The sequence below is a fragment of the Pristis pectinata genome, chromosome 12, assembly GCF_009764475.1.
Source record: "Pristis pectinata isolate sPriPec2 chromosome 12, sPriPec2.1.pri, whole genome shotgun sequence".
NCBI lineage: Eukaryota > Metazoa > Chordata > Chondrichthyes > Rhinopristiformes > Pristidae > Pristis > Pristis pectinata.
Window position 1 is genome coordinate 43,357,925 of NC_067416.1, and position 12,016 is coordinate 43,369,940.

The window sequence follows — 12,016 nt, forward strand, 5'->3', positions numbered from 1 at the left end:
GTAGCCTGGTTACTTTGCCTAATTCCTCCTGAACTCTTCACGCAGACCCAGGGAAAATTCAAGTAATAATGATGTGAAATAGAAGTCATTGCTGCTGACGTAATGAATATAAATATCTGCTTCACCTGAGAACCAGTAATTACCAAGACCATCTGATGTTGGTGTTGTTATCTTTGTTGTGTGATCATCAAAAGAACATTATTTGTTTAGCCTGATAAACAAGGTTTTGCTGGAAATCATTTTGTATTTTTAAAAAAGACTGATTGCACTAGGAGGAAAATTCTTGAAATATAATAACTGATAATTTTCAGTTGTCTGGAAATGGTCATGTTATCAGATAAACATTCAATATATTTATGTCGAATTCCTTTCTCTCCTGGTCTAACAAAAGCAATATATGTTCTATCTTAGATGTTTAATGCAGTACAACTGTATATAGTATTCAGTTGTTTATGAATCTCTTTTCTCTCGTTGATGTTTAACATGATGAAAACTTAGATAATTTAGCTACATTACTACCCTGACTTATGCTAATTTATGTGAATTTGGAAAAATACCTTTCCAGGATAAGGATTGAAATGTTTTACACCAGTAATCTAAACAAATTTAGGCAGATTGACTAGTTGCTCAGCAAAAACTTGAGTGTTTAATTAAGGCTGACACATCAGTGCACTGCCAACACACATATTAGGATATCTTGGTCAAGAAAGTACAGCAGCAAAATGCAGCAGATGCAAAAGAATATAAGAATTAGGAGCAGGAGTAAGCCATCTGGCTCCTTCATACCTGCTCTGCAATTCATCAAGATCATGGCTAATCTTTCATGTCAGCTCCATTTTCCTGCACTTGCTCCATATTCCTTGATTCCCATAGCATCCAGATATCTCTCCATTTCTGTTCTGACTGATTGAGCCTCCACAGCCCTCCAAGGTTGAGAATTCCAAAGATTCCCCACCCTCGGAGGGAAGAAATTTCTCATATCCTTATAATTCCTTAATAGCCTCCCCCTTATCCTGAGACTGTCTCGTCCTCCCTGCATCTACCCTGTCAAGCACTATTGGAATATTGTGATATTACCTCTCATTCTTCCAAACTCTAGAAAATACAGATCTAATTTACTCAATCTCTCTTCATATGGAAACCCTGCCTCCTTGGAACCAGATCTGTGAATCTTCATAGCACTCCCTCTGAGGCAAGTATATCCTGTTTTTAAGCTAGGAGACCAATATTCCATGTATAGGTCCACCAAGATCCGATATAAATGTAGCAAGATGTCTTTAATCAAATCCTTTCTTAAAAGGCAACATATCATAAGCCTTCTCAACTGTTTGCTGCATGTTAGTTTCCAGTTACTTGTAACCAAGGACCTGGGTCCCTTTGAACATCAACATTTCCCAATCTGTCACCATCTAAAAATAGTCTGTTTTTCTGTTTTATACACTGAGGTAGGTGACTTTGCAAATTTCCTCGTTGTATTCCATATATCATATTCTCACACACTCATTCAGCTTGTCTATATCCTCTTGAAGCTTCTTTATATCCTCCACTCTACCAAGTTGTTTTGTAGCATCAGCAAACTTTGAAATATAACATTCCCAATTAAATATAGAATAAAAACCTGCAAAATCTGAAAATCCTCAGCAGGCCAGGCAGCATCTGTGGAGCAAGAATGCTGGTGTCACAAGTCAATGATCTTTTTTCAGAAATGGGAAAAGTTAGAGATGAACAAATTCACAGGTATAGAAACAAGGTAAAGGGAGGAGAGAAAAAAAGCAAAGGTCTCAGATTGGATAAATGACAAAAGGAGTGATCGTGCAAGGCACAGCACGGTGCTACAGGGACAGATAAAGAAAGAAAACTTTCAAAGGAGGTATAAATGGAAGAAAGACTTATTATCTGAAATTACCACAGCAAATGCTCTGGATACTAGAGATTTGATATACTGTAAAACAGAAAAATTGGTTGATATTGGTATTGGTATTGGTTTATTATTGTCACTTGTACTGTGGTACAGTGAAATGCTTATCTTACAAACCGATCGTACAGGTCAATTCATTACACAGTGCAGTTACATTGAGTTAGTACAAAGTGCATTGAGGTAGTACAGGTAAGAACAGTAACAGTACAGAGTAAAGTGTCACAACTACAGAGAAAGTGCAGTGCAATAAGGTGCAAGGTCACAACAAGGTAGATCGTGAGGTCATAGTCCATCTTATTGTATAAGGGAACCGTTCAATAGTCTTATCACAGTGGGGTAGAAGCTGTCCTTAAGTCTGGTGGTACGTGCCCTCAGGCACCTGTATCTTCAACCCGATGGAAGAGGAGAGAAGAGAGAATGTCCTGGGTGGGTGGGGTCTTTGATTATGCTGGCTGCTTCACCAAGATAATGAGAAGTAAAGACAGAGTCCAAGGAGGGGAGGCTGGTGTCCGTGATGCGCTGGGCTGTGTCCACAACTCTCTGCAGTTTCTTGCGGTCCTGGGCAGAGCAGTTGCCGTACCAAGCTGTGATACATCCAGGTAGGATGCTTTCTATTGTGGAATTGTGGAAATGCTCATTACTTTAAATGACTTTGTTAGTTGCAGAGTCTCTGAGGTGTCCATTTGACACTGTTCTTTGAGCTTGTGTTGGGAGACTTGTAGAGAGAGAAATAGATAATAACCAGTCTTACAGAGCATTTGAAAAAGGAAGTAATTAAGCAGACAAAGAAACACGTTTTAAGTAGTAAAAGAATTTTAAGAGTCTTAATTTTTTTTTAATTTGTTCGCCCTCCTGTCCTTAAAGCAATGTTGCATTAGGCTATCATTCTTCTAACAAAGAGAGTTAAAGATAGTATTAAATCAAAGGAAACCATAGAACCATAAAACCATAGAACAATACAGCACAATACAGGCCCTTAGGCCCACCATGTTGTGCCAGCCTTCAAACCACACCTAAGACTATACCTCATATCTTAAATTCCTCCATATGCTTATCTAACAATCTCCTGAACTTGCCCAACGTATCAGTCTCCACCACCACCCCAGGCAGCGCATTCCATGCACCAACCACTCTCTGGGTGAAAAACCTCCCTCTGACGTCTCCCTTGAACTTCCCGCTCATTACCTTAAAGCCATGCCCTCTTGTATTGACCATTGGTGCCCTGGGAAAGAGGCGCTGGCTGTCTACTCTGTCTATTCCTCTTAATATTTTGTATACCTCTATCATGTCTCCCCTCATCCTCCTTCTCTCCAATGAGAACAGCCCTAGCTCCTTTAGTCTCTCCTCATAATCCATACTCTCTAATCCAGGCAGCATCCTGGTATTCCGACTCCTCCACATCCTTCCTATAATGAGGCAACCAGAACTGGACACAGTACTCCAAGTGTGGTCTAACCAGAGTTTTGTAAAGCTGCATCATTACTTCACAGCTCTTAAACTCAATCCCACGATTTATGAAAGCTAACATCCCATAAGCTTTCTTAACTACCCTATCCACCTGCGAGGCAACTTTCAGTGATCTGTGGATATGAACCCCCAGATCCCTCTGCTCCTCTACACTGCCCAGAATCCTGCCATTTACCTTGTATTCCACCTTGGAGTTTGTCCTTCCAAAGTGTACCACCTCACACTTCTCTGGATTGAACTCCATCTGCCACTTGTCAGCCCAACTCTGCATCCTATCAATATCCGTCTGTAAGCTTCGAAAGCCCTCCACACTATCCACAGCACCACCGATCTTTGTGTCATCTGCAAACTTGCTAACCCACCCTTCCGCCCCCTCATCCAAGTCATTAATAAATATTACAAAAAGTAGAGGTCCCAGAACCGATCCCTGTGGGACACGACTAGTCATAGCCCTCCAATCTGAATGCACTCCCTCCACCACAACCTTCTACAGGCAAGCCAATTCTGAATCCACACTGCCAAGCCTCCCCGGATCCTTTGGCCTCTGACCTGAAGAAGCCTACCATATGGAACCTTGTCAAATGCCTTACCAAAATCCATGTAGACCACATCCACTGCACTACCCTCATCAATCTTCCTGTCACCTCCTCAAAGAACCCTATCAGTCTAGTGAGGCAAGATCTACCCTTCACAAATCCATGCTGGCTGTTCCTAATCAGTCTATGATTCTCTAAATGGTCATAGATCCTATCTCTAAGAATCGCCTCCAACAGCCTGCCCACCACAGACATAAGGCTCACTGGTCTGTAATTCCCTGGACTATCCCTACTATCTTTTTTGAACATTCACCACCCTCCAATCCTCCGGTACCATTCCCATGGACAACGAGGACTCAAAGATCCTAACCAACGGTTCAGCAATCTTCTCCCTCGCCTCACGAAGCAGCCTGGGGAATATTCCGTCAGGCCCCGGGGATTTATCTGTCCTAATATTTTCTAACAGCTCCAACACCTCCTCCCTTCTGATATCTACATGCTCAAGAACATTAACCTTACCAACACTGTCCTCAGCGTCATCAAGAACCCTCTCCTTGGTGAATACTGAAGAGAAGTATTCATTGAGAACCTCACCCACTTCCACAGCTTCCAGGCACATCTTCCCACCTTTGTCTTTAATCAGACCTACCTTTACTCTAGCCATCCTTCTGCCCTTCACGTACAAGTAAAAAGCCTTGGGATTCTCCTTAACCCTACTCGCCAAAGCCTTTTAATGTCCCCTTCTCGATCTCCTCAGCAGTTCCCTCCTTGCTACTCTATATTCCTCATGACCCCTGTCTGATCCTTGCTGCTTACACCTTACGGATGCTGCCTTCTTCTTCCTAACTAGTTGTTCCACCTCCCTTGTCACCCATGGTTCCCTCACCCTGCCATTCCTTCTCTGCCTCACCAGAACAAATTTATCCTTAACATCATGCAAGAGATCCCTGAACATCGACCACATGTCCATAGTACATTTTCCCTCAAAAATGTCACCCCAATTTACACCCTTTAGTTCTCACCTTATAGCCCCATAATTCGCCTTCCCCATTTAAATATCTTCCCATCCTCTTTGCTCCTATCCCTGTCCATGACAATTCTAAAGGTTATGGAGCAATGGTCACTGTCCCCCAAATGCTCACCCACTGAGAGATCTGTCACCTGACCCAGTTCATTACCTAAAACTAGATCTAATATGGCATTCCCTCTAGTCGGCCTGTCAACATACTGTGACAGGAATCTGTCCTGTACACACATAACAAACTCCACCCCATCTAAACCTTTGGCACTAAGCAGGTGCCAATCAATATTTGGGAAGTTGATGTCTCCCACTATAATAACCCTGTTATTTTCACATCTTTCCAAAATCTGCCTCCCAATCTGCTCCTCAGTATCCTTACTGCTACCAGGGGGCCTATAGAATACTCCCAGTAGAGTGCTCCTTTCTTGTTCCTAACTTCCACCCATATTGACTCTAGAGAGGATCCTTCTACGTTATTCACCCTTTCTGCAGGTGTAACCGTGTCCCTGACCAGTATCGCCACCCCTCCTCCTCTTCTCCCCCTTCCTTATCCCTTTTAAAACACTGAAAACCAGGATTATTCAACATCCGTTCCTGCCCTGATGTCAGCCATGTCTCTGTGATAGCCACAATATTGTAGTCCCATGTGCTTATCCAAGCTCTGAGCTTATCAGCCCTTATTCCTGATGCTTCTTGCATTTAAGTAAATGCACTTTAGCCCATCTGCCTTACTACTTCTATAGCCTGTACTCTGCTTCTCCTTCCTCAAAGCCTGTCTACCTGTTAGATCTGACTTTTCCCCATCCCCTTCTTCCCCTGACCTACTCCTCCTCGCAAACTAGTTTAAACCCTCCCGAACCACCCTAGCAAACCTGGCTACAAGGATATTGGCACCCCCCCCCCCCCCCCCTCAGGTTCAGGTGTAACCCGTCCTCTATGTACAGCTCCCACCTTCCCCTGAAGAGATCCCAGTGATACAAAAATCTAAAACCCTCGCTCCTGCACCAACTTCTCAGCCACGCATTTATTTGCCATCTCCCTTTGAAGAGGATTTGCCTATCCTCCCTTCACTATCACATGGCACTGGCAGCAATCCCGAGATTGCTACCCTTGAGGTCCTGTTCTTCAGCCTTCTGCCTAGCTCCCTAAACTCACTTTTCAGGACCTCATCCCCCTTCCTACCTATGTCGTTGGTACCAACATGAACCACAACTTCTGGCTGTTCTCCCTCCCGCTCAAGAATACTGTGGACCCGATCAGAGACATCCCGGACCCTGGCACCTGGGAGGCAACATACCATCCGGGATTCATGCTCACTGCCACAGAACCTCCTATCTGTTTCCCTGACTATTGAGTCCCCTATCACTACTGCCTTCCTCTTCTCCTCCCTTCCCTTCTGAGCAGCAGGACCGGTCCCAGTGCCAGAGTCCTGGCCTCTGCTGCTAGGCCCCTGCAGGTCATCCCCCCAACAGCTTCCAAAGCGGAAAACCTGTTATTGAGAGGAACAGCCTCCGGGGTCCCCTCCACTATCTGTTCGTTTTCTTTTTCCTTTTCCTTCCCCTGACAGTCACCCTTCTACCTACTTCCTGGTCCCCAGAGGTACCTGCTCTAAGGGGGAGTGACTGTCTCCTGAAGTACAGCATCTACATAACTCTCTCCCTCCCTGATGCTCCGCAGTGTTTGAAGCTGCAACTTCAGCTCATCAAGTTTGAGCCGAAGTTCCTCCAGCCTCAAGCACTTACTGCAGACATGGTCATCGTAGACCACAGCAAGTTCCATGAGCTCCCACATCAAGCAGCTGCAGCACACCACCCTGTCCTCCATCTGAACTAATTCTTTTATCCCCCTACCTAGTTTTTTCCTACTTAAATATTTCTAACAGACAGATTGTTTAACAGACAGAAATCAGAGAGTAGGAATAAATAGATTGTTTTTGGGTGGAATGCTGTGACCAGTGACACGTTGCAGGGATCAGTGCTGGAGCACCAGCTCTTTACAATCTATTTCAATGATTCAGACATGGGGACCAAGTATTGATAAGGATATGAAACTGGGTGGCAGTGTGAGTGGTGAAGAGAATACAAAGAGACTCTAAGACAATGTAGACAGACCAATTGAATATGAGAGTATCTGGCAGGTGAAATATAATGTGTAAAAACATGAGATTATTCACTTTGGTCGGAAAAAATAATAACGTGGACTTTTTTTTAAATGGTGAGAGATTGAAATATGTTAGTTTTCATAGAGACCCAGGCGTTATTGTGCCTGGTGTTAATATGCTGGTACAACATGCTTGGAAGGTAAATGGTATGTTGACCATTGCAAAAGGTTTTGAGTACAGGAGTGAAGATACATGATGCAGTTTCTCGATGCCGGCTGACCTGCTGAGTATTTCCACTTTTGTTGTTCAAGGTTCACCGTATTGATTTGTGGAATAGTGCAGCTGGGAGGGGGGTGGGGTGGAACTGATGGAGACGGGGCTTGTTTTAGATCCAAGCATATGGTGGAGCAGGTATGAGAAGCTGAATGGCCTACTCCAGTTTCTTGTTATGTTGCTGCAGTAGCCATCCCATGCTTTGCCAAAGCAGCAAATATAAACTTCATGTGAAGTATTGACAATAAGGGACATTATAATCGACTAAAATTACATTAAAACTTACCGTGACATTTTTCTTCTCATGATTGCTAAGGCCACTTGTAATATCTGCCATATCAAAACCTGACTTGCATTTCCTGAACCCACAAATAATATTTCTAAAAATATTGGTGCATTTATTAAGTTTAGGAATGAAACAGAACTATTTTTGTTTTTTTTAATATAGTTTCTCTATACACTTGCAATTGGATTGATACTTGAATTGATGGGTGGAATTGTGGCATTGATCTTTAGGAATCAGGTAAGAAATTAAAATTTCATAAATTGATCATAATACATATTAGCAAACTTTGAATTGTTAAACTCAAGGTTTCTGAATTAATCTTTTTATACTCCATTTTGCTATTGTTTTTGCTTTGCTTAACTCATATTGTTGGATAATTAGAATGATTCTATGCAAAAAAAACACAAATTGGCCTTTAAGTATCAATTTTTAATGATGGCATTTGAGTTTTTCTAATAATTGTTTCAGATTTTGACTACAGGCAGTTTTGCTGTAATTCCCATTATTTTGTGGATACTTGTCAGAACAATGGTAGGTGGAATTTAATTCTCATAAGTGTGAGGTGATGCATTTTGGGAGGGTAATAAAGAACAACAATGAATGGTAAGACCGAGGGAATATTGAGGAATAGAGGAAACTTGGTTTCACAAATCCAAAGATCCCTGAAGGCAGCAGCCCGTATAGGTAAGATGGTGAAGAAGCCATACTGCCTTCACCAGCTGGGTCATAGAATATAAGAGTTTACAGCTTGTGGCACAACATTTTCTAAAACGTTGTTAGGCCACAAGTGAGCAGTTTTAGTCACCACACTATAGGAAGGATGTGACTGTATTGGAGAGGGCACAGAGGAGATTCACCATGATGTTGTCTGGGATAGAGTGCTTCAGTTACAAGGCTGAGTTCAGAGTGGAGGCGGCTGAGGGGGAATCTGGTGGAGGTATACAAACATATGAGGGGCTTAGGTAGGATTGATAATATAAAACTCTTTCCAACAGCAGAGACATCTGAAACTGTCTGAGGGCATAGGTTTAGGGTGAGGAGTAAGAGCTTTAGAGGCTCCAAGGAGGAATTTTTTTCACCCGTAGGGTGGTTGGAGTCTGAGTGCACTGCCTCGGTGGGTGGTCAAGATAAGTACTCTCACAAAATTTAATAAAAGTGTCTACATGAGCTCTTAATTTGTGAAGTTATAGAAGACTACAGACCAAGTGCTAGTACATGGGTATTTAATGGCTGGCATGGAAATGATGGGCGGAAGGGCCTGCTTCTATGTTGAACAACTCTGACTCTGACCATGTCGGCCCATTCTCTTGTGTGCTTCAGTGAACAAGGTGATGATGAGTTGGATCTTGGACAAGTGCGAAGTGACCTGGGCACACACAAGCATTGTCTGCAAATGCAGTCTGATTACTGAGGGTAGAGTGGCAAATGACACAGGTTGAACAGTTTTCAGCTTGTCCTGTAGAATAGCTCCACCCCAGTAGAAAGCTTGTTAGAGATGGGGTGCAGCATTGCAGTGAGAAAAATATTGGGGTGATGATGCGGTCTTGCTGACACCCATCTGCACTGAGATCGGGTGTGTTGTGGATGCATGATTAAGATCACAGCTTGCATCCATCATGTAATAGCCATAGAATTGAGGTAAATTTCTGAGGGCTGCTAAATTGGAAAAGTGTGCTCCACTGTCTTTCTTAACTGGCAACACTAAGGCTTTTGTGAGGTCAAAAAAGGCTACTACAGTGGTTGCTGCTGCTCCCCAAGTTTTTCTTGGTTATTGCGCAGGGTTGAAGGATTTGTCCACATGGACTTTAGCAAGGCTTTTGACAAGGTCCCGTATAGTAGACTGGTCCAGAAGGTGAGATCACATGGGATCCAGAGTGAGCTAGCCAATCAGACACAAAATTAAGAAAACTTGGTGGAAAGGGTCAGAGGGTTGTAGTGGAGGGTTGTTTTTCAGATTGGAAGCCTATGGCCAGTGGTGTGCTGCAGGGATCGGTGCTGGGTCCACTGTTGTTTGTCAGTTATATTAATGATTTGAATGAGAATATAGACGGCATGATTAGTAAGCTTGTGGATGACTCCAAGATTGGCGGTGTGGTGGACCATGAAGAAGGTTGTCTAGGGTTACAACTGGATACTGATCAACTGGGGAAGTAGGCAAAGGAAGAGCAGATAGGATTTAACCCGGACAAGTGCGAAGTGATATATTTTGGGAAGTTATACCAGGGCAGGACTTGTACAGTAAATGATGTAGAACAGAGAGACCTAGGAGTACAAGTGCTTGGTTCCCTGAAAGTGGTGACATAGGTAGACAAGGTGATGAGGAAGGTGTGTGGCATGCTTGTCTACAAGGGATGGTGCATTGTGTACAAGAGTTGGGACATCAATGTCCTATACAGCTGTAACATGGTGAGACCACATCTGGAGTATTGTGTGCAGTTCTGGTCATCACACTATAGGAAGGATGTGATTAAGTTAGAGAAGGCGCAGAAAAGATTCACAAGGATGTTGCCAGGACTGGAGGCCATGAGTTATAAGGAGAGAGTAGATAGACTGGGACTGTTTTCCTTAGAGCAAAGAAGGCTGAAGGGTGACCTTACAGAGGTTTATAAAGCCATGAGGTGCACAGATAAGGTCTTTTTCTCAGAGTAGGGGAGTCTCAAACAACAAGGCAGAGGTTTAATGTGAGAGGGGAAAGATTCAAAGAGGACCTGAGGGGCAAGTTTTTCCACACAGAGGGTGATGGGTGAATGGAACAAGGTGGCAGAGGAAGTGGTAGAGGCGGGACAATTATAACATTTAAAAGACATTTGGGCAGGTACATGGATAGAAAAGGTTTACAGGGATATGTGCCAAATGCAGGCAACTGGGACCAGCTCAGGAATGCACCTTAGTTGGCATGGATGAGTTGGGCTGAAGAGCCTGCTTCTGCACCGGACCTTGTGTCTCTATTGTGCAGTGAAGATTATGTCTATTCTGCTCTAGGTGAATGGAATCCACTCTGATTCGTGCAATCCTTTGGTTCTTTGGAGGAGGCAGTTGAGGGGGACCTTAGTAATAATTTGATTATCTTAGTTTGAATGTTGTGCTGCTCTTCTTCTTCAGCTCACCCCCCTCCCTCTCCAACTTCTCACAGTCCTACTCTTGCATTGTTGCTTCCTTTATTGCCTTGGCTAGGGCTGACCAGGTGTAACAAACCACAACAAAATATCCAGATGATTTTGATAAATACTGCAAGGTGCTCTCAAACCTGGTTGGGATAGTGGAATGTTATCTTGAAAAGTCTGTTGGCATTCTTCACTGTGGTCCAGGTGGTGCCATGTCCTTCATTCTAGTAATGCTCTGGTGGAATGGATGGACTATGTTTAGATATGAAAACCCACAGAAGCAGCAGGTAACTCTTGTCAGTCAAGATGTAGCCCTTAGGTCACTACTGCCTGCACAGATGCCTGACAAAGTGCATTTCCTTAGAATGGAGGAGTCAAGTAAGCTAAATTCCTCTCATGGCCAAAGATAACTTTCACATTAAGCCAGTAATGTCTGACTTTTTAGGAGGAGCTCTGTGTTCCTGGATTGCCACGTGAGTGCAGTTGATTACAGCCTGAGAAGCAGAAAATGCTGGCAAATCCTTCTGCCTGCTGTATTTGACTGAGGGAACAACTGAGGGAAAAGTACAGAAGTACCACCTTCTAGAATACAAAGTAGCAGCAGCTTCCACAATGCTGCAGTGAGCATTAAATTGTGAGGTGTGATGTAGACCAGTCATTACTACATGACCTTGGGCAACGTGCTCCAGGCACATGTGTCCCCATGTGGAGGTATGGTCATTAAACCCTGTGTATGTCTTCTGCCTCCTTCCTCAGGTCTGCTGGTATCACCTTTGGTATTTGTGGCACCTGACCTGAAACTCCCATTCAAAAGATATTCTATTAGATGATACTGCAAGGGTATTGATGTCATTGGCTGCTTTTCAGATGTTGGAAATGCAAACATCAAGTTTAATTTCCAATGGCATAGCACTTAAAGTTGAAAGACATTTTTCACTGTATAATGCTGAGAAAACAGCACAATGCAATCTAATGTCCATGGAGTTAGTCTGCAATTGCATTCATTCCAGGTTGATGTCATTCAACAGGGTATTTGCATTATTTGATTGTTCTTTGTTTAATACATTTGCTTGGTATTTTAAACATGAAGCAAGTTCTAATGTGAACTTGTACTGCTCAAAAAGACTGGAGAGATGCTTGGGATAAATTCCAGTAGCTTAAATCTAAACTTAGACATTCTTCCTGAGTACAAAACCAAATATTTGCATAGTTTCACAAAAAGAATAGAGATGTTTGCTGGTTTGTGAAGATGAAAATCCTGCTTGAAAATTATGTAAGTCAAAATAACTTGGTCCTGCAAGATAAATCTA

At 43.1% G+C, this 12,016-nt stretch overlaps 1 protein-coding gene across 1 annotated transcript in view; it reads left to right on the plus strand.

Annotated features, from left to right (window-relative positions):
* tspan15 (tetraspanin 15) overlaps nucleotides 1–12,016 on the plus strand; it is a 127,607-nt gene that overhangs the window by 66,948 nt on the left and 48,643 nt on the right. The window contains exon 3 of the mRNA XM_052027514.1: nucleotides 7,765–7,839. Within this exon, the coding sequence (XP_051883474.1) occupies nucleotides 7,765–7,839 (75 nt within the window). The remainder of the gene's footprint in view (nucleotides 1–7,764; nucleotides 7,840–12,016) is intronic.